This window comes from Myotis yumanensis, unplaced genomic scaffold (assembly GCF_028538775.1).
Source record: "Myotis yumanensis isolate MYYU_CA2020_CCGP unplaced genomic scaffold, mMyoYum1.0.hap1 SCAF_10, whole genome shotgun sequence".
In the NCBI taxonomy this organism is placed as follows: Eukaryota; Metazoa; Chordata; class Mammalia; order Chiroptera; family Vespertilionidae; genus Myotis; species Myotis yumanensis.
The window spans coordinates 18,585,911-18,612,468 of record NW_027223761.1 but is presented as its reverse complement, the minus strand read 5'-3'; the positions used below and the strand labels follow the sequence as shown (position 1 = coordinate 18,612,468).

At 38.5% G+C, this 26,558-nt stretch overlaps 3 protein-coding genes across 3 annotated transcripts; all 3 read left to right on the top strand.

The window, feature by feature from the left end:
• The first annotated feature begins 7,168 nt into the window (after positions 1-7,168).
• On the top strand, positions 7,169-8,104 carry LOC139017929 (olfactory receptor 5M5-like). Its single transcript, XM_070426543.1, has one exon. The coding sequence runs from the start codon at positions 7,169-7,171 to the stop codon at positions 8,102-8,104; it is 936 nt and encodes a 311-aa protein (XP_070282644.1).
• A 7,928-nt stretch (positions 8,105-16,032) lies between these two features.
• Positions 16,033-17,001, top strand: LOC139017708 (olfactory receptor 5M11). Its single transcript, XM_070426311.1, has one exon. The coding sequence runs from the start codon at positions 16,033-16,035 to the stop codon at positions 16,999-17,001; it is 969 nt and encodes a 322-aa protein (XP_070282412.1).
• A 6,412-nt stretch (positions 17,002-23,413) lies between these two features.
• On the top strand, positions 23,414-24,370 carry LOC139017928 (olfactory receptor 5M5). The gene has a single exon (XM_070426542.1). It carries the CDS (start codon positions 23,414-23,416, stop codon positions 24,368-24,370), a length of 957 nt encoding a protein of 318 aa, XP_070282643.1.
• The last annotated feature ends 2,188 nt before the right edge of the window (positions 24,371-26,558 follow it).

Genomic DNA, 26,558 nt, shown 5'->3' with positions numbered 1-26,558 from the left:
TAGGAAGTATATGAATACATACACATGAAAATCAAATATGGCTATCTATCTATATAAAAAGGCAGTGACCATGATGACTGAAACAACTGGTTGACTGAGCAGTAGGCTGCATGGGTCAACCAGGCTGGCAGGGGGGGGAAGTAAGGGGTGACCAAACGACTAAACAGCAGGCTGCTTGTGGCAACCAGGCCAGCAGAGTGTAGTGAGAGGCTATCAGGCCAGTGGGGGGTGGGGTGGGAGGGGAGGGCAGTTGAGGGTGACCAGGTTGGTGGGGGGCAGTGAGGGATGACCAGACCAGCAGGTGGGCAGTGTGGGGCAACCAGGCTGGTGGGGGGGCAGTGAGGGGTGACCAGGCTGGTGGGGAGGGGCAGTGAGGGGCAACCAGGCTGGAAGAGGGGCAGTTAGGTGCGACCAGGCCAGCAGGAGGGGCAGTTAGGGGCGAATAGACTGGTGGGGGGACTGGTAGGCAGAGGTGGTTAGGGGCAACCAGGTCAGCAGGAGGGGCAGTTAAGGGAGATCAGGCTGGCAGGCAAGTGAGTGGTTAGGAGCCAGCGGTCCAGGATTGTGAGAGGAATGTCCGACTGCCACAGGATCAGGCCTAAACTGGCAGTCGGACATCCCCTGAAGGGTCCTGGATTGGAGAGGGTGCAGGCTGTGCTGAGGGGACTGCCCCCTCTTGTGCATGAATTTTGTGCACTGGGCATCTAGTATATACAATAATATCCATTGTAAATTATTTGGAAAATATATAAAAATATTTTAATTTTAGTAGTATTGTTATAACTTGGTTCCCAGATTTGATGGATATATGTATGGAATGGAGGCCATAAAGAGATCTGCCTAAGAATGAGTTTACAGGTAATTTCTTAAATTTATTTTTTGCTAGAAAAGCAGATAGGTGCTTGTGACATAACTGATGAGAACAACATGTAACCTTGGCACCTTAATATTGTGTATTGATTAGCAATTTTACACAAATATTTATTTTTGCACCATTCTAGTGTCCATAATGCAACATTATTTTTCAACGAAGATATCTAAACACAGAATCTTATACTGAACTAGATTGTCCTTTGTTACCAACTGTTCCCCCAAAGAATTGACCTGTCCATACATACTCCTTAGCTGTAAGTTGAGAAACACTGAAAAAAATTTACGTTGATGTGCATTAAGATAAATATTAAATTTTTAAATAATCAAGAGCACATATCTTTGAGGTTAGTTGCAGTGGAAATATTTACAGTTGAAGAGTCACTCAAATTTAATCATAAAGTTACTTAAAATTAAGAGGCATATAATGTTTTAGGAAGTATTTGCTTCAGATGAGGTAAGGTTGTACATTTAAGATAGGATAAGATCAAAGAAATCAATCAAATTACCAGAACACTGTGATATAAATAAATGTCGAAGGTTATGTATAGAAAACTGATACAAATACAAAAATGCTAAAGTCATTTAGTCAAATGATTAGCAATAAAAATATGAAATAAGATACCCTTTTGTGTATTTACCTTCAAGAGAGTTCAGGAAGACTAGTACTTTCTCCATTAAGGGTATCAGGGAAAAAAATTATATACAGCTTTTCTGGAAATCAATTTAACATTATGTTTTAAGGAGTCTTAAAAAAATATTTGTATACTTTCACTCAGCTATTCCAATTTTAAGAATGTGCAGAAGGCATAATAAAGCCCTTGAAGAATATTTTTCATTGTAACGTTTGTGTTATAAATAAGAAAAAGCAAGGTAGTGATGCATTAAATATAGGCAGCCCTCTTTTGGCAAGGTCCCATGTTAATGAAACTTGTGAAGACTGCAAGTGTCTCCTTGCTTTTATGGGTCTCAGTTACCACAGTGCTGTGCAAAGTGAGGACAGCCTGCCTTGAATACTTGGCTGGACACAGGCAGATGGCAGATGGAACAGAGGCCGGTTGTGCACAACTGGATCCTTTATAAAGGTGTGTTGGCTAGGATCACAAAGAAGAGTGACTGTCACATGATGGACTTTTCCATTTAAATTTAGCCAGTCATTAAAATGAAGAAGCTCCCAGTTAAGGCCAGTGCAAATAATTTTTTATAGCTTTTTATAAAAAAGAAGGGTACAACAATGTATACATTATGATAACTTGCAAAATACTAGGATTAAAGAAAAGTAAATCTTTTTCTCTATATCTATGTACCAAATTTCTAAGATGAACAATTATTAATTTTATGAGTAAGAAAACAAGCAAACAAAAACTGCATATTTCCAGGATCACTCAGATCTCACCATCTATACTAATAAAAGCCTAGGCGGTTCTTGCATCCTCCCATGCCATGTTGTCACAAAATGGCTGCCATAAGATGGCTGTGCGCACAGCGGAGGTGGGGCCTGGCAGTTGCTCTGCATGGTGAGGCCTGGGGGAGGGCAGCTGTGGGCAATCAGGCCAGCAGGGGAGGGCAGTTGAGGGTGATCAGGCCGGCAGGGGAGCAGTTAGGGGGTGATCAGGCCATCAGGCAGAAGCAGTTAAGGGCGATCAGGCAGAGGCAGTTAGGTGTGATTAGGCAGGCAGGCTGGCAAGTGGTTAGGAGCCAGTAGTCCCAGATTGGAGAGGGTACAGGCCAGGCTGAGGGACCCTTCCACCCCCACCCCCTACCATGCATAAATTTTGTGCACTGGGCCTCTATTTTAAAATAAAAGAATTTTATTTACTGAAGTGAGAATTTAAATACGAATGTAGGGAAAAGCAGGGGTTCAACAACTATTCCATATCAGCATTGAACTGGATGGTTATCCAGATTCCTTCCCAGCGGTTCTCAACCTGTGGGTCGCGACCATCAGAAAACACATATAGCACATCAGATATTTACATTATGATTCATAACAGTAGCAAAATTAGAGTTATGAAGTAGCAACGAAAATAATTTTATGGTTGAGGGTCACCACAACATGAGGAACTGTATTAAAGGGTCGTGGCATTAGGAAGGTTGAGAACCACTTCTTTTTTCACCAAAAATTATAGTAGCTACAATTTATTAAGTGCTTACTATATGTCAGATATTTTTTAAGTTTTACCTTGTTGAACTCTCTGACAGGGAGGAAGTTTCTATTAGTAACCACATTTTATGCATGAAGAATCATAGGCACAGAGAGATAAATAATCTGCCCAAGCCTCACTAGGAATTAGAATCTAATCCAAGCTGCTATTATTTTCTCCCTTAACAATATTGTGCAAACAAACAAAACAGCAAGGGATAAACCTACACTTACACGTTCAATCATATAAGAAAGTAGGCAAGAACATACAATGGTGTATAGTTAATCTATTCAATAAATGGTGTTGGGCAAATTTAACAAATACATGCAACAAATAAAATTTCTCTCATCATTGATGTTTTTATCTTTCTCTCCCTCTTCCTTCCTCTCTGAAATCAACAAAAAACATATCTACACTAATAAAAGAGAAACATGGTAATTAGCGTACGACTGCTACCCTTCCCATTGGCTAATCAGCATATCCTTATGCAAATTAACTGTCAGCCAAGATGGCGGCCGGCAGCCAGGCAGCTGGAAGCGAACATGAGGCTTGCTTGCTGCAGTGATTGCAGACTCCAACGTTCCCCGCCTGACTTGCTGGCCTCTGAGTTGCAACTCTAAACAACTATGTACTATCTTGCAAATAAGAAGCTAAACAAACCCCAGAAACCAGCTTTCAGCCAGCCGGGATCTCAGAGCTGAAGTTATACATTGTTTCGATTATAGAACGGCAAACAAACCCGATACGAAGCCTCAGAGCTAGAGCCAGAGCTAAAGCTGGCCCAGAATAAAATTAAAAAAAAAAAAGAGAAAAAAAAGGAGCGGTTGAGAGCTTCAGTCAACAACTGCCAGCCTGAAAGCAACCCTCAGCCCCTCACCCAGACTGGCCAGGCACCCCAGTGGGGACCCCCACCCTGATCCAGGACACCCTTTAGGGCAAACCAGCCAGCCCCCAGGCCTCTATCCTATATAGTAAAAGGGTAATATGCCTCCCAGCACCGGGATCAGCGGAGCCTCGAGGCCTCTTGGCACCTGATCAGCGTGACAGGCGGCAGCGCCCAAACCCCCTGATCGCCCTGCAGCTCTGTGTGTGACAAGGTGCGGTGTCCCAACCCCCTGATTGGCCCTGCTTTGTGTGTGACAGGGGGCAGGGCCACAACCTCCCTATCCGCCCTGCTCTGTTCGTGACAGGGGAAGGCGCCCCAACCCCCTGATGGGCCCTGCTCTGTGTGTGACGGGGTAGAGCCATAACCTCCCCATCGGCCCTGCCCTGAGTGTGACAGTGGCGGTGTCCCAACCCCCTGATTGGCCCTGCTCTGTGTGTGACAGGGGGTGGTGCCCTAACTCCCCTATCGACCCTACTCTGTGCATGACAAGGGGGAGCTCCCCAACCTGCTGATGGGCCCTGCTCTGTGCGTGACTGGGGGTGGCGCCGCAACCTCCCCATCGACCCTGCCTTGAGTGTGACAGGGGGCGGTGCCCCAACCTCCCAATCGGCCCCACCCTGAGAGTGACTGAGGGTGGCATCGCAACCTCCCAATTCGCCCTGCTCTGTGCATGACAGGGGGCGGCGCCCCAACTCCCCAATCGGCCCTGCTCTGAGCCCGACCAGGGGCTGCACCTAGGGATTGGGCCTGCTCTCTGCCACCCAGGCCGAGAGGGCACAGGCCGGGCTGAGGGACGCCCCCCCACCCCCCCAGTGCACAAATTTTTGTGCACCGGGCCTCTAGTTTTAAAATAAAAACATATTAAAACAAATAATGAATCCTATCACTTCATGTTTCTTGGGGGGTTTGATTCTCCAATGATATAGGATGTGCAAAACAATAAAACCATAGTGGCTGTTTATAGTCTGAATGACTTTCTACTAGAAATAATTAAACCATAGGGATTTGGTCTCTATATAACAATCCTGTTATAAACTCTTCAGATTTTTTTATGTCTATGCTATCATTGGCAAATCACTCTTCTTTCACAGGTAAGGTTACCTTTTGTAAAATATATTTTGGAATCTAAAAATATTTTATTCAATAAAATAAAATTATGAGCTGAAACATATTCTGATGAATTAGTAATTACCTTTAATTAAATTCTACTATATCAGACTATTCTCAGAGTACAAGCATTTTAAATGTACAATGGAATAGTATTTACCATGAGAAGATAACTGGACCAAAGAGAACACTCATTCTATCAATAATAATCAATTGCCTTCATTTGGGAAAACACTGGTTTAGGTTCCACTGAGGCTGTAGCTACAGTCTAGATAAACTCCTTGTTCCTAAGGAGCTCACAATTTGATGTTGAGTCTTAGTAGCTACAATTTATTAAGTGCTTACTACATGTCAAACATTTTTAAAGTTTTACCTTGTTGAACTCTCTGACATGGAGGAAGTTGCTATTAGTAACCACATTTTATGCATGAAGAATCATAGGCACAGAGAGATGAATAATCTGCCTAAGCCTCACTAGGAATTAGAGGAAAATGAACATGCTTTGCAAGGTGAGGCTACAACTTGGAAACAAACTTGAATTTAGAGCAGCGGTTCTCAACCTGTGTGTTTGTGACCCCTTTGGGGGTCGAACGACCCTTTCACAGAGGTCGCCTAAATACATCCTGCATATCAGATATTGAAATTGCGATTCATAACAATAGCAAAATTACAGTTATGAAGTAGCAACAAAAATAATTTTATGGTTGGGGGTCACCACAATATGAAGAACTGTATTAAAGGGTCGCTGCATTAGGAAGGTTGAGAACCACTGATTTAGAGGGTCAGGTAGACAGATTCCAATTCTCCTTTTTATTTGTATTTTTTAATTCTCACCAGAGGATATTTTTCCATTGATTTTTAGAGTGAGTGGACTTGAGAGAAACACTTCCATTGGTTGCCTCCTGCATGTGCCCCCACCAGGGCCCTTGTCAGGGAGGAGCCTGCAACCGAGGTATGTGCCCTTGACTGGAATTGAACCTGGGAACCTTCGGTCCACAGGCTGGCACTCTATCCACTGAGCCAAACTGGCTAGGGCCAGATTCTAATTTTATAAAAATGTGTGCTATACATCAATTCTACTTCCCTAAGTCCATTCTGCTGCGAAAAACAAATGAGTTTTAATAATGATGCTTTAGATACTACAAAAACAGGAATATCAGAAAAAAATAGGATTACAATTTCCAAGAAAAACAATGCTTAAAAATATTATTTAAGGAAATTGTAAGTGAACAAATGTGATAAAGACTTGCAGAAAAGATAAAGGATTTTCAAACCTGAATAGAACTGCAGAAAGCATTTAACAATATACTGCCCTATGTTAATGCAAAAAAACATTCAAACCTGTAAAGAATTTTTGTGAGTTTATTTGAGCCAAACTGTCGACAATTGCCAGGAAGCAGAATCTCAAAGTATTGGGATAATGCTCCAGAGAATGGTAGTTTTATACATTGCAATCTAAGGAGGAGAGGTAAGTGGGTTACATGAAATCCATTGGTGATAGGTTAGGAAGGTGGGAGAAAGCAAAGTGGGAGGGACGAACCTCTGGAATTGGATAAAAGGTAAAATGGTAGACACATACTTCTTTACTTAGGTGAGTACAGAATAGTTAACACTCAGTCAACAATTAACATGATAACAATAACAATGAAGGGATTTACTATAATATGGTCTCAGGCCCTGGTTGTGCCCTGAGGGGTCTGGAAAAAGGGAAGTTACAAGTTACCCTGACATTTCACAGGTTTATTATCTTAGATGCAAAAAAAACAATAGGCTCAATTAAGGTAAAGGTTGACCTTTGTCAGGGAAGATTCTGGCCTAGGACATGACTACCCACTATAAACTGCTTTTAGTTAAAGTTTTAATTTCAGACCATCTTTTGTGGTTTCCTTAGGTCTTTTGAGTTTGCAAGACTGCCATGCAGGCCTTCTCTGAGCTTATCAGGTTAGCGTGGGGCTCCTTTTTCGTCCACACTTAATATAAAAGAGCTCTGTACTAATTTGGAGAGTGAACACATCAATTGCATGCTTCTGAGGCTACTTTTTATGCCACAGGTATAAAAGTTTGAGAGAAGAGGAAGAGGTGTCAGATGACATGATGAATGACAAAAGACATGAATCTCTATTTCCTTTATTTAGATCTCATTTGAAGCCAACCAAACACAATGTCAAAGAACTACACAGTGGTGACTGAGTTTATTCTCCTGGGTCTGACAGACAGAGCAGAGCTGCAGCCTGTCCTTTTTGTGGTGTTCCTGGTCATCTACCTGATCACAGTGACTGGCAATGTGAGCATGATCTTGTTAATCAGGACTAACTCAAGACTTCACACTCCAATGTACTTCTTCCTCAGTCACCTCTCCTTTGTCGACCTCTGTTATGCCACCGATGTCACTCCTCAGATGCTGGTTAATTTCTTATCCAAGAGAAAAACCATTTCCGTCATTGGTTGCTTTATACAATTCCACTTCTTCATTGCCTTGGTGATCACAGATTATTATATGCTCACAGTGATGGCTTATGACCGCTACATGGCCATTTGCAAACCCTTGTTATATGGTAGCAAAATGTCCAGAGGTGTCTGCATCTCTCTTGTTGTGATTCCTTATACTTATGGCTTTGCAAATGGTCTGGTCCAGACCATCCTGATGCTTCGTCTCTCCTTCTGTGGACCCAATGAAATCAACCACTTTTACTGTGCGGACCCACCTCTGTTAGTCCTTGCCTGCTCAGATACTTATGTCAAAGAAACTGCCATGTTTGTGGTGGCTGGTGCCAACCTCACCTGCTCTCTCACCATGATTTTTATATCTTACATTTTCATTTTCGCAGCCATTTTGTGTATTCGCTCTGCTGAGGGGAGGCGCAAAGCCTTCTCTACCTGTGGGTCCCATCTGACAGCTGTCACTATCTTTTATGGGACGCTGTTTTGCATGTATCTGAGGCCCCCTTCAGAGACATCTGTAGAGCAGGGGAAAATTGCAGCTGTGTTTTATATCTTTGTGAGTCCTATGTTAAATCCTCTGATCTATAGTCTGAGGAACAAAGATGTTAAAAAAGCATTCAGGAAAGCTATCCAAAAGAAATTGTTTGCTAAATAAAGTAGACGTTTCGGTCACAGGTGTGCAAGAAATCATTATTATTGGACCAATTAATGAGCCTTTTCAATGAACGAATCACTTTTTGTCACTGACTATGTTTTACCTTCCACAATTAACTTATGGAACTTGGAAGAATGTGTCAAATTATTTATTAGCATTTACAGTATCATGTCAGTGAATTAAAAAAAAATAGTGCATTGAAACTCAGAGGCATTACCGGAAGGCATTGTTACTGCTCTTTAAAGTCAATTAAGAACAGATGATTGCATCCATGATACTCATATTGGTACAAAGTTATAAGAGACAGAATTACCAAATGATGCTGTGGCAATGACCATCTATTGGATTTTTATAGTGCTTAATAATTTTAAAACTATTTTCCAGAAACTTCTTAACCATGGCAGATGAGTTTTGTTTTCTTCTTCCTTTTATACAAATTATATAGCAATGAAGATCTTTGGGTATCTGACATTTTTGCTCTAAGATAAAAATGCCACATTTTCTTTAGAAAGTGTTTTATTTTTTATTATTTTATTATTATATTTTTAACAACATGCATCCCCACCTAAAAACTGGTTTTGTGGTTTAACTTGTTAATTTTTTATTGTGTACTATTTCCAACATACAGTCAAAAAAATAATAGAAAAACAACCTGTGTAAGCCCTAATTGATCATTAGTAAGTGTTTTCATAATGCCATTTTTGTTTCAAGTATTTCAGAGGCTCAGATATTTCTAAAAGTGAGTCTTCCCTGACTGATTCTTTTTTCTTCCCATTTCTTGCATTAAGCTCTACTATTAATTTCATGTTTTTTATTCTTATGTAGAGTTTTGTCATTTGATAGTGTTTCTGTATACACAAAATTATATTATTTTCTATATTAAAAACTTGATATACATAAAATCACTCTATGTATTCTTCTGTAATTTATTTCATTTTTTACTACATATACATTGTTAGAAATACATGCTGAATCATGCCTTAGACTTATTCATGCTGAATCAGCAGCATTTTCAATGATATATAATGTGGGGCAAAAGTAGGTTTACAGCTGTGAGTATGGTAAACAATCAATAAAACTATTTATAATATTCATAAACTGCATATATTTGTCTATATGAACAACTATTAACCTACTTTTGCCCCAGCTGTATTCTATGTCAATATATATGTGTCACAATATATTTATTCTATTATTGATAGGCAATTACATTTTTCTATTTCATGATAATGTATAGAAATGTATATATGTATCTAAGATTCTAATTTCTAAGTCATGAGCATCTGTAAGTTTACTACATGTAGTCAAATTATTTTATCAAATTACACTCCTGCCAATACTATGTGAGAGTATCCTTAACTTTACATTCTTGTCAACACAATATACTGGCAGACTTTAAAAATATTTTCCAATTTGTTGGTGCAAAATATAGTCTCAGTTCTTGTTTAAGCTTTTGGGAAAAAAAATGTAATGCAAATTTAAAAAAAAATATCTTTTCATTGATTTCAGAGAGGAAGGGAGAGAGAGAGAGAGAGAGAGAGAGAGAGAGAGAGAGAACATCAATGATGAGAGAGAATCATTGATCGGTTGCCTCCTGCACACCCCCTACTGGGCATTGAATCTACAACCTAGGCATATGCCCTTGACTGGAATCAAACCTGGGGCCTTCAGTCCGCAGGCCGACTCTCTATCCACTGAGCCAAACCAGCCAGGGCTCAGTTTTTGAATTATGGTTACAAGAGAAGTTAAGTATTTGTAAATGCTTGATGCTAATTGGAATTTTTCTTTTTTAAAAAAGTTGTATGTCCACATTCTTGTTCACTTTTCAGCTGGGCTATTTTATCTTTATTTTCCACATTTGTTATGGCTCCTTATGTATTCTGTACTAGGTACTAATTTTTTAATGATCTATGCAAATATCTTCAACTTTTTTGTAGTTCGAATCATATTTTTGTGTATGTTATATTTGGTGGTGTAGAGATTTTTCATTTTCAGGTAGTTCAAATTTATCAATCTTCTTTTTATGGTTGTGTTTTGAATATCTGGTTTAGACAATGCGTTCCTATTATAAAGATACTAAAGGACTGGTGCATGAATTTGTGCACAGGTAGGGTCCAGCCCACCAGCTCCAATTGGGGCTGATTGATCCCAGTTGGCAGTAGGAGGGGATTCAGGAGGTTGGCTGGCCGATCCCGCCCCCTGGTTGAACTCCCAGTTGAACTCTGGGTGGAACTCCCGGTTGAGGGGACAATTTGCATATTAGCCTTTTATTACATAGGATTCTTCTACTCTTTCATTTTTTAAAGTTTTGCTTTTGCATACTTAAGCATTCTTTCTGCTATCATAAATATTGCAAAATAGACTCTAATTTTATTTTTAAGAAAAACAATTTTCTCTTTTTTCAATACTTCATACCTTTCTCATTACATTTTTAGTGTAAACTCTGTCATGTATCAAGTTTTCATATATGTATCAGTCTGTTTCTGGGTTCTTTATTCTAGGACCAACTCATCAATCCCTTCATTACTATAAACTAATTTTTAAGAATAGCTTTACCAACCCTCATCTGAAAGCTTGGAACATTATTTTCTTGAAGGATCTATGACAGGAGATACCTTTAAAATGAACAGAAGTACCTATAATCTTCTCCAGAGTCTACTTCCATCATTTCTCCAGAACAGCGGTCGGCAAACCTTGGCTCTCGAGCACATGCGGCTCTTTGGCCCCTTGAGTGTGGCTCTTCCACAAAATGCTATATGCGGGCGCGCATGTACAGTGCGATTGAAACTTCTTGGCCCATGTGCAGAAGTCGGTTTTCGGCCTGGGCGAGTCTATTTTGAAGAAGTGGCGTTAGAAGAAGTGGGGGATGTCGGTCGGTTGGGCGACGGGAGAAGTGGTGTGGGGGGAGGGGCGCTCTATTCATGCACGAGTTGAGTGAGCCAGTGAGTGAGCAGTCTCATTGTGCAGTGGTTAGTGTTAGTCGTGTCCGCAAATCGCACGCGGGTGACAAAAGTACCTACTCGAAACATAAAGTTACCTGTATTTTTCCAACCAGCTGCAAATCCTACAGGTGTTTTTGTCATCAATTTAAGAATTTTAATTCTTTTGTGTTGGTGGATTTATTATTATAAAATGAAACATTTTTTAGGTGCCCTGTTTGACATGGCTACAAAGAAGCAAAGAAAAACAGAAGACGAAAACCATGAATTTAAAGTTGAATGTACCTACCTATATAGTTTAAGTTTAAAAAATTTGGCTCTCAAAAGAAATTTCAATCGTTGTACTGTTGATATTTGGCTCTGTTGACTAATGAGTTTGCCGACCACTGCTCCAGAAGACAGGTGAAACCAACTTCATTGACCCAGAAATGGTGTCTATGAGAATGAGAAATAAATATATTTATGGTCTCTATTTAGTCCTGTATTTACCCTCTTATTTTGGTAGTCACCTTCACAAATATTCCTTACCTATGGTTTAATCTATTTTTCAAGACATCATCAGTTGTAAATGTCTTGATTATTCTTTCTTTCCTATCCAAACCAGGCCAATTTCCTAGCCTCCTAGCCGGAAGGTACCATATCCAGATTTAAGAGCTCACAGGGCAAATAGCCATAGAAGTGAGGTGTTGTGGTGCTATTTTACTCTTTATGAATCAAAAATGGTACATTTCCTGCTGGGCAATTTGCACACCCACCCATGTCATGGCATCCTTCTGATCATCTTTGGCATTTCCTTCCAAGATATACAAAATTGCCATTTGTAAAACAAATATAATAATTCTAATAACCCATGGAGTTAGGTGAGGATTAGCTAAGTGAGTGCTTGTAAAGTACTAAGCCTAGTGCATAGTACATGTTAAGTATTGAATGCTTACTACTTATAATTACCCACATCCTGTTTTCTTTGTTGTAGTTTCTTAAACAAAGTAGTTACTCATTTCATCCATCTTCTTAATTTTTTAGAGATAAGGAAATGAGCTCAATAAAATGCAAAGTTACCTGGGAGGAGATAACCAAGATTCATTTTTTAGTCACTGAATTAAGTACATATTGAACACTCCTTAAGTTATTCAGAAAGTGTTGATTGATCAACTATTATTTTCCAGGGCCTATGCTAAGTGTGAAGATTACAGTTATTGCCCATAGGGTTTGCAGTCTAGTGGGCAATAGAAATATTACCGGATAATTAAAACAGAGTGTTCGAGGAGGACAGGGGAAGAGTGCTACAATGCATGGAGGGCGGTCAGGCTTAGCTCTGTGGAAGCAGAGGAAGCATCTTTGGAGAAGAATTCAATTTGAGCCTTTCCTACTGCCCAAACCAACTTGATTCTGATGAGAATAAGGAAAACACTGACTCAGGGGTATCTAAGGGAATATTTTAAAAGTGATGCAGGAAGGATAAATTGTGACTATAGCTTGAGGAATGGCAATCACCTACAATTAATAAAGTACTCAACTTGGTATGTGAAGACCCTGTTTGTTTCACAATCCTGTTCATAGCAGACCCTACTCAAGACATCAGTGTTTATGATAGAGAACATTGATCTGGATTTTCAGAAGAGATAGGAAAAAAACACACAAAAAACCCAAGATAAAAAACCACATGTAAAATCAGACCATCATCAAAATGTCGAGATGACACCTATTTGTGTCTTCCACAGAGGTTTTAGAGGTCTTAAATTCAAATGGTGAATTTAAAATTATAGAAAATACTAGAGGCCCAGTGCACAAAATTCATGCACGGAAGGGGCGGTCCCTCGGCCCGGCCTGCATCCTCTCCAATCAGGGACCCCTCAAGGGATATCTGACTGCCAGTTGGACAGTCGGACATCCCTCTTGCAATCTGGGACCGCTGGCTCCTAACTGCTTGCCTGCCTGCCTGCCTGGCTGCCCCCCAACTGCCCCCCTGCCACCTGGCTGCCTCCCAACTTCCCCCTGCCAGCCTGGCTGTCCCCAACTGCCCCCTGCTGGCCTGGCTGCCCCCAACTGCTGGCCTGGTTGCCCCCTAACTGTCCGGAAGGAAGTCAGACATCCAGGAGATGTCCGATCACCTGGTCTAATTAGCATATTACCCTTTTATTAGTATAGATGACTATTGCATATGATTAGCTTTCTGTTCCTAGAGTGCTCCAATTAAACCCAAGAGGGTGATTCCCAAAGTAACACTCATTGCTGATACTTTTAAGCCCTTCTGAGATTTCCTTTAAGAGCAGATCCATCCTACACCCAGATATAAATACAGCTATGTTTACCAGCTTAGAGAGGCATCAAGAAACTTCCTTAATCAGAGTTTGACAAACAGGTGCTTATCAGAACCAGAAGTAAGTCTTTTTACTGTCCTTATTTTGAGTCAAAAGGAAATTGTATTAAAGTCTCAAACCGAGATCCATGGATTATATGCATTTTTCGATCCTCAAAAGTCAGATATTTTTTTCTGACTTTGCAAATCAGTAGGCTCATGAATTTTGAGTTTTAGGTGTGAATGAGAACATGCCTTTCTCTCAAGGGCTGTGGGAAAAGAAGTAGAGAGGGAAGCTCAACTATAAAAAGTCTTATCTTTATTTCTTGCCCTACTCATGTCTTGCCTACTTTATTTAAATACTTTTTCTAAGTACTTTAAATGAGTTAACGATTTTATTACTCTTGACAATTGCATTTCCCATTTTATGGCTAGGAAAACAACAAAGACAGGTTAAGTACTCTGACACTAGCATGGAATTCATAACTGATGGAGCCAGAATCAGAACCACTAAATGGAATTAGGTTCATGAAATTCTGATTTTCTAAGTACTAAAGTATTGACTCATTAGACATGTTAGAACAGGCCTGGCATAATCTAATTAGATTTATTTATCATGAAAAGGTTGCATCTGAGCTAAATGTTACTCAAGTTCACAGAGTAAGTTGGTCGCAAAGCTGGAAAAAGGTTCCAGACCCACCCAGAACCTTTGTTTGATTGATGGAATTATTCTGCAAAGAAAGAAAAATCTCATTGAGTGGCTTAGTGCTCCCCTTGTCATGAGCATCTGATCATAAGGGCTGCTTGCTGACGAGTTAGGCATTAGAGTACACGTGTAATGAGGGCTGATCCACTCAGGTTGCATGTGCCAAGTTAACACAAGACAATGTGCTGGTCCTTAGATCCATCTCTCACTCTGGAATACCATTGTACACTCTTCTTTCCTTGAGATGCTCTCCTGAAATGATATTACTTGCTGACTACTTGTCTCTAAACATTTTATAATTTGAATTTCAATAATTTCTTAACCTTAATTATTTGTTAGAACATTTCTAAGATATCATGAGAGAGAGAAGAAGGAGAGGGCAATGAGGAAGAAATAGAGGTAATCCCATTCACTCTCCCTCCTTTAAACAGAAAAATCATTTTGAAAACAGATTAGAAGTAGGCAACTTTTATTCATCTGTAGTTTCCAATGGCATAGAATTGATATATTTCCCTGAAGATGAAACATAAATTTACTTCAGACACACACACCACTAGCAATTCCAAAGGAAGACCACATATGGTATCTTAGCACCTGCTCTTTATCTTCCTAGAATACCCTTCTTAAAATTGCTTTATTGCTTGTTCTCCTCCTCCTTCAGTTTGTTGCTAAGTCACCTTTTCATGAGTTTTTTTTTTTTTTTTGCTGATGCTACTTTTTAAAATTTGATTATCATTTCCCCAAACTTTATTTTCTTTACTTTTCTTCATAACAGTGCCATTTAAAACACCATGTACTTACTTGCAATAATATCTGTCTCTGTCCACTAAATATAATGCCAGAAAGGCAGGGGTTTTTGAAGTTTTTGTTCATTTTGTATCTACAGTGATTAATCACATGCTATGTTAAGTATCCATAATTACTTGTTTCATGAATATTTAATTTGATGTCCATGATGGCTTGAGAAGGAAGCAAAATAGATATTATCCTCCTCCTTACATTGGGAAAATCAAGTGACTCATGCTGAAGGTCATCTGGAAAATCATCTGCTGTTCGGTCTAATTAGCATATTAGCTCTTTATTATATAGGATTATGTCATTGCTTTAAACCATCCTCAGAATACTATGTGAGTGTTCATTTGATTTCACTATTCATTCTTCGCTTGTTTACCATCTATTTATGGGACCACTGTGACCATGCTTTTCTAAATTGTGATTCTGAGAACATCTGCATAAGAATCGTCACGTCCGAATTTCTGAAACAAAACTTTTTTTTTGTAATTTGCTTGATTAACACATTTTCAAGCAATTGCTTAAAAATCCCTTAATTCTTCTGAGGATATGACACCATGAAAAGTTCATGGAGATATAGAGATGAGTAAATCATTGCATGCAATTTATCCTTTCATGCATACACTATTTTTTCTTTTCTTCTTAAATACAGTATATAAATATGTGCTTAGAAGTAACAGTACAACAGTGGACTGGAATAAATTAGTGGGGTATGCTAGAAGAGGAACACCGAAAGGGATGAGTTCAATTTCATGTATGACAGAGTGGAGTGAGAAGTGTCTCACAAACAACTGGCCTTGAATTTGACCGTTAGAGGAGGCAAAAATAGTTCATGGAGAAAGGGGATATGTATGGATGTATGAATATAAGCTGTATATATCAACTTAAGGATGGGTATAAGTATAGGTAAGGATGGGTATAAGTATAGGTAAGGATGAGTATAAGTAAGGATGGGTATAAGTATCTATAGGAATAACTGTAGGTATAAGTGTAGATAAGTATAATAGTAAATCAATATAAAGGCAAAAATATAAATGGTTTAGTAGAAGTACAAAGTTAGTTTAGTATGATAGTATTCATTTTGAATTATATGGATTTTGGGGGGAAAATTTCAATAATCAGTAACATTATGTGTACCTTCATGTCTGACCTTATCACATTTGTTTCAGGTTCAGGCACAGATTCTCAGAAAATGCCCATCACAAATGGCAGTGCAATAAGAGAATTCATTCTCCTGGGGCTCACAGATCGCCCCGAACTCCAGCCTCTTCTCTTTGTGCTGTTTCTGGTTGTGTACCTTGCTACTCTCTTTGGCAACTTGGGCATGATAGTGTTGATCAGACTGGATTCTCGCCTTCACACCCCTATGTACTTCTTCCTCACCAATTTAGCCTTTGTTGACTTGTGCTATACCTCCAACGCCACCCCACAGATGTTGGCTAATTTTCTTTCAGAGAGGAAGACCATCACCTTTGCTGGCTGCTTTACCCAGTGTTACATTTTCATTGCGCTCCTTCTCACAGAACTTTACATGCTGGCAGCCATGGCCTATGACCGCTATGTGGCCATATGCAGCCCTCTGCACTATAGTGTGAAAATGTCCAGGCAGGTATGCACCTGCTTGGCCACATTTCCTTATGTCTATGGCTTCTCAGATGGCCTGTTACAGTCCATCCTGACCTTCCGCTTGACGTTCTGTAGATCCAATGTCATCAACCACTTCTACTGTGCTGACCCACCACTCATTAAGCTTTCCTGTTCTGACACTTATGTCAAAGAGCTTGCCATGCTCATATCAGCTGGCTTCAATCTCTCCAGCTCCCTCACCATCATCCTGGTGTCCTATGCCTTCATTATTGCTGCCATCCTCCGGATCAAATCAGCAGAGGGAAGGCACAAAGCATTCTCCACCTGTGGTTCCCACATGATGGCTGTTACCCTATTTTATGGGTCACTCTTTTGTATGTATGTAAGACCACCAACAGATAAGACTGTTGAGGAATCCAAAATAATAGCTGTCTTCTACACCTTTGTAAATCCAGTGCTTAATCCGTTAATCTACAGCCTGCGGAACAAAGATGTGAAGCAGGCATTGAAGAATGTCCTCAGACGAAATGTGGTCACTAGGATGGCAATGCTTCCATTTCCCAATAAACCATAACACTAAACCTTGGGCTCAAATGTCCTTGCATCGTGATGATAAGTCTGGGTATTCTCTATGGGTATGTCTCAAGGTAATCTGTAAAGCTCAGTTCTGGGCAAAAATAAGTGAGCTATACCGTTGCCCCTCAACGTGTGGTCCTTGAACCAGCAGCAACAACATTACCTTGGAGATTTTAGAAACGTGGCATCACATTCTGTACCTCAGATCTACGATATCCAAATCCGTGTTTCAGCCTAATCCTATGTGATTTGTAAATACATTAAATTTGAGCAGCAGTGTTCTCAGTGGAAACTTCCTCTGGGAATGACCTGGGGCACTGATGTGCTCTTATTGTTTATGACAGTAGACAGGATAAACATGCTTTCAGGCCAGTTCCTTGAATTTACTCTGTTCTTATTGCCATCTATTTTTAAGAAATATATCTTCCCACCCCAACTTAAAACCATAAACGATGGGTCAGAATAATGGTTTCCTGTTTATGTGCTTGAGAAATGTTCAGTATGTAACCGGGTAGAGAGAGGACTAGAATCAGCATTCTTTCATAAACATGAGTTTGTGGATCTAGTTTGTGGCCTCTGACCTATAGGGTTCTACTTTCTTCCTCTAAATTGCAACCCTTGATCCATAAACTCAGTTCTAGGAAAAGAATGAATTCTTTCTGTAGCACCTGGATTCGAAAAATTTAATACTTAACTGGAGTTATCTTTTCTATTTTTTTTAAAAAAAATGTTTGGATTATTGATTTCAGTCTCACATTTTTTGTCATATACTAGTAAGTTTTTGTACATTTTACCTAAACACTGTTTTAGCTGAAAGCTACTATTTTTTTGTGGGGAGCCAATATAGGGTTAAACCTCGGACTGACCTGTTGGCAAAGTCACAAACAAGTCCCAGCTTAGAGGGCACAGTCCTCTTAAGCATAATTAGGCTTGACCTTATGATGCTCCCTAGATCTTACCTGGGAAGCTAATGGGCTGAGGGAAGTGCAGCAAGAACAAGAACAAAAACAAGTGAAACTCACAAGAACAGTGTAAACAAGTGAAACGCACAAGAACAGTGTAACTTTACTAACCACTACCTTGTTTACCTCTGACTATAAAATAAAGGCTCAGTTTACCTCGGGATCTTTCTCTGTGGCCTCAGACAGGCACAGGAAAATCCACGGAGACTAAAGAGAGCTAGAGAGTTCTGAACGCTGTCTCTGTGTAAAACATTCTTTGCCAACTCCGTCCACATGTTTGGGAACCCCTGGACCCCCGGGGCTGGACCCCGGCATTTTTTAATAGTTTAGTTTGCTATATTTTCTTATCCTCTCGGTGACTTTTCCTTTCATCTATGGATTATTTAGCAGAGAGTGGTTAATGACCATACATTTGGGACTTTAAAAGAAATTTTATTGTTACATGTTTGTAAGTTCTCTGGTCAAAGATCTTGTCTTATAATTTTATTCTTGAAAATTTATTGGCTAATATTTTTCCAGCTTTATTGAGATATAATTGACATATAACATTGTTTAAGGTTATAAATGTATATATTGGAAAGTGATTATTACAGTAAGGTTGGTTAAGACATCTATCATCTATAATTACATTTTTTTTGTTGTAGATAATTAGATATTTGGTAAATGGGAAGAAAAGGTAGTATATCATTTCCTTTTACTCTGTTCTCATCTCTGGGCAAATGAATCACATACTGATAAAGTAATTGCTCACTAGGTTTTGAATAATATATTACTTTCCGAGTCCTGGACCTCACACCTTGAACTAACTACATTACAATTCAATTCATTATGTTATCTTGTCCAAATGATTTTACTTACTGGGTTTTGTAATTTAACCACTTTACTCTAGATATGAAAGTCTTTTTAGCAAACAGTAGTCGTTTTGTTGAAGGGACTCTATAAAACACAATTTCAACTGGGGAAACATCAAAGTCGATGAATTATATCATTATTTTATGTCTTAAATTTTTACTGATTTGATTGGAATGAATGGTGATCCACAAGGCAAAAATTCTATGAGAAACTCCTAAAACAATAAGCTCAAAGCAATTACAATCTGATGCAATTCCATTGTGCATAATCCAAGACTCTAATGACTATGAGTCAACATAAATTACCATTCCCCTGGAGTTTTCTCTTGCAGTAGTAACATGATAATCACTTTTTCAGGGTGTGTTGAAAAATACTTCAGGGATAAAAGTTCCAAGTTGCAAGTGTATAAATCATTCCCAGCAGCTCATTCCTTGGACCATTAGTGTCTCTGAGAAAATCTTTCCTGGGTCAGGTAGGTATGAAAATTCTGACTTCCATGCTTGCATTTTCTCTTTATTTATTTAATTAAAAATTTAAGAAATTGATTTTAGAGAGAGAAATGGAGAGAGAGAATGAGAAACATTAATGAGTTGCCTTCCATAAGCACTATGATGAGGGATTGAACCCACAACCTGGATATGTGCCCTGACCAGGAATCAAACCCACCATCTTTTGGTGCATAGGACAATGCTCTAACCAACTGAGTCACATAGATTAGGCCTGTACTCTCTCTTCTTGTTTCAGTTTTGAATCTTCATGAGTAGGAGTCAGGTGACAACAAAAGCAGTTTTGAATGTTAGTATAATTTCTCAGTATATATTATTTAGATTGGTCACTAGACAAGATAAAATTTTATTGGAATTACGTGTTTACTGTAATCATTTTACTTTATAAAATAGCATTCTCTCCATTCATTTAATAATTTTAATGCACAATAAATAACTATATTGGAGTAAGCAGTTGACAATCTAATAAATTATTTTTAGAATAATATCTATTGAAAACACAGTTCCTCCACCAAAAAAAATTGACAAATAATTTTGAAGAAGGACAAATTTCAGCACAATTATACTCATTCTAGCAAAAGTAAAACTCTCATAGAATTTTATATTATATTATTGGAGAGAGAAACTTTTGGGGCAAATTTAATATTCACTAGAAAGTATATGACTAGTAATGAGTGTGGGATTTGTAGCTACATAAATGATGAATCAGAATTTCTAAGTGATGGCAATTTTAGAAATTATTTAGTCAACGTCTGATACTGAAAAATGAGTACTCTGTAGAAAGAAAGCCACTATGTTAAGGTAAAAGGAATGTTTTCTAATGCTCTTTTACTGTTGTGTGATTGACTAGTATGAAGTCACAACGTACAACATGATGTATAATTTGGGTTCATACATTGTATTCAGGTAATCCATCCTGCCCTTATATTTGTGAGACACTGGAATGAAAAACCAAGAGAGTGAGAAGGTGCTGGAGTTCATATGTCAGAGTGCTCTAATCTGGGAAATTATATTCACATGTTATGCATGGCTCTATCACCTATATGACTCATGTAGTTTTAATTTTCTACCTTAAAATATCATTTTTCTCAGCTATTCTTGCAAATTTAAGTCTTAATGACTTATCGTGGTAGTTTCTAGACTAAATTACTAAAACTAAACTTCAATAACTCATTTCTATTTTCTGCGCTTCTTCCTTTGGCTTCAATAGCTAGCCTCTAGTCTCTCACTCAGTCTATCTTATGGGACTACAACAATGGTGACCTTATGTATATGAAACAGTACGTATGACAGAGTCCAATGTGATTCTGCTATCTTAGACATTTGGATTTTAACTGGAGCCTGAAAAGAGCAAACTTTTCCCCAATGAGATTTTTCTTAGCCCAAAGAGAGCATTTAAGCTCCAGGCTCTTTGAACAAGTGAGTTTAGGAAAGGCAGCATACCTTGCTCCTCTCCTGTAGATTCAAGAGCATATCGGCATATAAAAGATTCTGAGACTTCCTGCAACCTTGGATCCAACTCCCTTTCCCTCTCCAAACTCAGCATTTTAAAATTTATTTTTATCATAGACCAGTTTTTGTTGCCCGATATTTATTTGTTTCGCTGAACACAGTTATGGAAATACTAATCTAAAAACTCAGGTGACAGAACTGTGCTCAGTAGATAGAGCGTTGGCCTATGCACCAAAGGGTTCCTGGTTCGATTCTGGTCAAGGGTACATGCCTGGGTTGTGGGCTCGATCCCTGGTTGGGGGCATGCAGGAAGCAGCCTATCAATGATTCTCTCTCATCATTGATTTTTTTCATCTCTCCCTCCCTCTCCCTTTCTGAAATCAATAAAAATATATTAAAAAAATAAAAACTCAGGTGACAGCAAGCTTAATTTTTATTTGTGCCCTATTTTCCCCATTCCTAATTGTACTTGTTCTATCAGTTGCAGGATTCTCCTAAAGGTAAAATAGATTAGAATAGCGAAATTGCTGTGTAAAACTGAAGTGCCTGTGTGCATGAGAAAAAAATAGTATTACCAGAATATAGCCTTTCCTTCCAAAACTGTAGAATATAGTTGCTAAGCCTATTTACAGGAAAGGGTAGAAAATAGGCAGGTTAAATACCAATCTAGTTTTTTTACATTTTAATTTTTTTATTTTTGTCTTTATTAGTTGTTTAATGTAATATCATGTCCCACCAGGAGCTACAATTTGGGACATGGTTGTACAGATTTAAAGATTAGATGAGTATCTGCATGTCACAAAAAATAGATTTACATTACTAAGGTGAACATTTTCCAAATGAACTCATTCTTCTGGTGAGTGAGGAAAGAGCTCTTTTGCTATAAACCCTGATTGTCTAATGATTGCATTTTCCTGCCAAAGGCCAAAGTTGTATATTTAAGCCTTGCAAATTCTATGTCAAATTACCAGGGGATGTTGGTTCTAATTTATCACAGTAACTTGGGAATAACACACACACACACACATACACACACACACACACACACACTCGAAAAAACAACATCAAAGACAAATTCAAAGAGCTTTCAGGAGTGTTCACACTTTTGGGCCTGTGGTGGGCCTTTCAGTTTGTTCCCTGCTTGCCACATCTTTTTTTTTCATTATTGATTAAGGTATTACATGTGTGTCCTTATCACCCTATTCTCCCTGCGCCCCCCCTCGTGCCCCCACCCCCCTAGTGTCTGTGCCCATTGTTTATGCTTATATGCATGCATACAAGTCCTTTGGTTGACTGCTCCTCCTTCCTCCACACCCTCCCCTGCCTTCCCTCTGAGGTTTGATGGTTTGATTGATGCTTCTCTGTCTCTGGATCTGTTTTTGTTCATCAGTTTATGTTGTTCATTATATTCCACAAATGAGTGAGATCATGTGATAGTTATCTTTCTCTGTCTTTTCTTAAATGTTTCATTTGACACAATAGAAAATTCATGCCTGCCTAGGTGGAGTATCTTTGATTTTTCTTGAAAGCCTGCTGTCTCTGCATAGACCAGCGGTTCTCAACCTGTGGGTCGCGACCCCTTTGGGGGTCGAATGACCCTTTCACAGGGGTCACCTAAGACCATCGGAAAACACACATATAATTACGTATTGTTTTTGTGATTAATCACAATGCTTTAATTATGTTCAATTTGTAACAATGAAATTGGGGGTCACCACAACATGAGGAACTGTATTAAAGGGTCATGGCATTAGGAAGGTTGAGAACCACTGGCATAGACCAACCTCACTAACTGAAAGTCCTCTCTATACTCATCCTAGAAAATTCTTAGTTACCTCTAAGCCCCAGTTGAAGGTTATCATTCTTTGATACCTATCCTGATGCCTGAATGCAATTAGTGTTAAATGAAAAAAAAAGGATAAGCAAACAAAACTATGATCTAAGTTTTGACTATTTCTCTTTTCCTCATCTATGTCTCTCTTGCTCTTATTCATATAAACTCTTCTGAATGAAAATTTCTCCATCAGTAATTTATCTGGGGCTTTATTTCCAATTTCAAGATCCTTATCTCTGATCTATTCATATAGGGATACCACAATCTCCTATATTTCATGGATAATGGAGTCAAACAGGTCCCAGGGAATTTGCTTCAAACCTCTATAGTTTTAAGCTCTCTAATTCAGTAGGGAGTGCAGTACTCAGAGGTTGAACTTCTAAATATGCACAACTGCTAGTGACTGAAAAACATTTTCAAACACATTACCATTTTGTCCAGAAACAAATACTGAGTTCAGTGATGAAGCCCGTGATTTTACGTTGTGTACTGCACGTGGCACTTCGTGGTTCAATCCATTTTTAGACAAAATATGTGTCATAATTCCCACATTCCAAAACAACTTGGTGTCACAAGGGTCATTTTATTTGGGAATCATCTGAATGTTATATACCTAGGTAATAGGGACCTTGACCTTCTTTTAAAAGTTCCCACACCTACAGTCTCAGATTCCAATAATAGCTATGTGTGAGGGTGCCTGAGAGTGGAAGAAGAAGAGAGAGGGAAAATGAGAGAAAGAGAAAAGAAACATATGATGGACTTCTCATTCACTTCTTAATTTGTTTTCATTCATCTAAGTGAGCAATGCTGGCACCTAAGAAAATGGTCAGAGGAAATTCTACCTTGGTGACTGAATTTATTCTTTTAGGATTAACGGATCGTCCAGAGCTTCAGCCCATCCTCTTTGTGCTGTTCCTGGTGATCTACCTGATCACTGTTGGAGGGAGCCTGGGCATGTTGGTATTGATCAGGATAGATGCAAGACTCCACACCCCCATGTACTTCTTTCTTGCCAGTTTGTCCTGCTTGGATCTGTGCTATTCCACGAACGTGACTCCTAAGATGTTGGTGAACTTCTTATCTGAAAAGAAAACCATTTCTTATGCTGCGTGTTTAGTCCAGTGTTATTTTTTCATTGCCATGGTGATAACTGAATATTACATGCTAGCTGTAATGGCTTATGATAGGTACATGGCCAATTGTAGCCCTTTGCTTTACAGCAGCAAGATGTCCAAAGGCGTCTGTATCCGCCTGATTGCTGGTCCATATGTCTATGGGTTCCTCAGTGGCCTGATGGAAACCATGTGGACACATCGCTTGACTTTCTGTGGCTCCAACATCATCAATCACTTCTATTGTGCGGATCCACCCCTCATCCGACTCTCTTGCTCTGACACTTTCATTAAGGAGACATCCATGTTCGTGGTAGCAGGATTTAACCTCTCCAACTCCCTCCTCATTATCTTCATCTCCTACACCTTCATTCTCATTGCCATCCTGAGAATACGTTCTGCTGAAGGCAGGCAGAAAGCTTTTTCCACCTGTGGGTCCCACCTGGTGGCAGTGACTGTGTTTTATGGGACCCTCTTCTGCATGTACATTAGACCTCCCACGGACAAGTCAGTGGAGGAGTCCAAAATCATTGCTGTGTTCTACACTTTTGTAAGCCCTATGTTGAACCCCATCATTTACAGTCTGAGGAACAAGGATGTGAAACAAGCTTTGCGGAAATTGGTTAGAAGAAATGTACTTTTGAAGTAATATCACAGTGTATCTTTCTTTAAAAATTAAATAAAAGATATATTTATAACAGCTGGATCTGACTTTAACTGCATTTATAGTAAAATCAATTTTAAATTGTTGGTGAAAGCTCTAATATAACTACAAAACTTAAAAGACGTGTATGGAGGATGCGTAGTTTTCTATGAGACATGTGAATGCATTGTGTATCTAAAGAGATGGGAGTTATACATGAATATGAGGTATACTTTCTCTTCCTGTATACATTTTTACATTTATAACTTTATATATTACTTTTAGATTAGTAAAACATCAAAACTCTAAAAGAGTATAAAGTAAAAGAATAAAATATATTTTTTTCTTTATCCTGATCTTCCATTCTCATTTCTCAAAATTCTCACTATTAATAGTTTCTTACGTTTTAAGAAAATTTCTATATATCTACAAATCAATATATGGTATGATCATATATATGTATATATATATATACACATATACATACAATTTTAATACACATGTTGACTATCATGAGCTAATTTTTAGTATTTTATAATTCTGTAGCATTTACAATGTAGAGATTTTAATCCCATGGTTTACGGAAATGTCACCAAAATGCTGTTGAGGCTTGCTGTCACCTCTAGGAAAAAGAACATACTATAATACCCCCATGTCCTTGCCTGACATCCATTTATTTCTCTCTGCTTATGAGAGTTATTTTCAATAGGACATTTCCTTCTTCTGCCATAACAGGAAACAAGAACCTCCAGACTATTTGTTTTAGATATAACTCCTGAAACAGGCTAAGAATGGCCCTTATAAAAATATATGGCTTGTCTCAGAAAGAATTGTAATTTCTGTAGAGCTTATTATTGTCATTCTAGCCTCCTGGGGCCTGGGGTTGTATGTCTTCCCTCATCTCTGCATATTTATCTATTTTTCAGGAGATAGATATTTGCTATTTGTACCACAGTTCAAATTTTACCTACAAGTATCCTTTGATAAGTTAATTCTTTGGCGATGTTAACATTCCAGGTGACTTTGCAACTACATAACATAAGCAAAATCAATGAATGTGTACTGGGCATTTACAATAGGCCAAGTATTGCGCCGAGTACCAAGGAACCTTCAGGAGTTCCAAGATTGTATAGGTTCTCGAGTTCATGAAGCCGTAAAGAGAAAAATCAATACAACTTGTCAAGTGTTTAAAAGACGGAAGAGCTAATGCAAAAGAGGAAAGAAGGAATTTATTCCCAGTAAACTGAAGATACTCTTGTGGTTGTGTAAGACAAAAACTTAATCATTCCTTGTGCTCCTGTTCCAACATACTCATAGCCTCCAGTAAAATGTTATGTCAGAACATGCAGGTCTGAACAAAGTAAGTGTTGGAACGGATTGGTGATCACATATGTTAATGTTGCTTCCAGTGGCGGAGGAAAAGTCACAGAACTGTAATGAGTCATCTCCAATTGAGACATTTTTTCTCAGCTTATTTCAGTTTCTTTTCCAACTTAGAGCCTGTTTTTGCTCAATATTTTTCTGTAGGATGACATTTCAATGTTCAGTAATTGTATATTATCCCATATAATTATTTCGAGCTCTCTTATGACCAGATGCTATTTAAATAACTTTATACTGAAAGTCAGACTGTCTACAAGTTATGTTAAAACACATATATAAACAAATAATTATTTTTTTGCACATGATAGAATTATGTTTTTCTTTTGGGTTTAGGTGAAAGTGTGTTGCTATTTCTGGACAATGAGTTAGATTAGAATTCATGTGTATCAATTCTCAGTTCAGCATATAATTTTTGGTAAGAGGAACCCTTCAGTGGGTTTTTTTCTTTCCATGGTGAACATCATGGGTTCTTGAGTGAGGAGATGTGAAATAGAGCTCACTGTCAATTCATAATAGAAACATAGAATGAATGAGAAATGCCCTTTGTTTTATAAGCTACTGCAATATGTTGAGTTACTTATTTCTAGGAAATAGTCTCTTCTGACTCATACAATATTAATCATATAAAATTTAAACAGGTGGGATGCATACCATATAGAAATTAAATACCACAACCCCCCCCAAAAAAATCACAATTGGGATTTTATATTCTTCCAGTCTTTTTTCTATGTTTTTACATATATGCATGTGTTTAGTTAAAATAATTTATTATAATTATTGTTTTAATTACTAATGTAAACTATGTATATTG

Bases quoted from the DNA above. Each gene is read 5' to 3' on its own strand.
- LOC139017929 (XM_070426543.1), top strand. From the start codon at position 7,169: ATGTCAAAGAACTACACAGTGGTGACTGAGTTTATTCTCCTGGGTCTG.
- LOC139017708 (XM_070426311.1), top strand. From the start codon at position 16,033: ATGCCCATCACAAATGGCAGTGCAATAAGAGAATTCATTCTCCTGGGG.
- LOC139017928 (XM_070426542.1), top strand. From the start codon at position 23,414: ATGCTGGCACCTAAGAAAATGGTCAGAGGAAATTCTACCTTGGTGACT.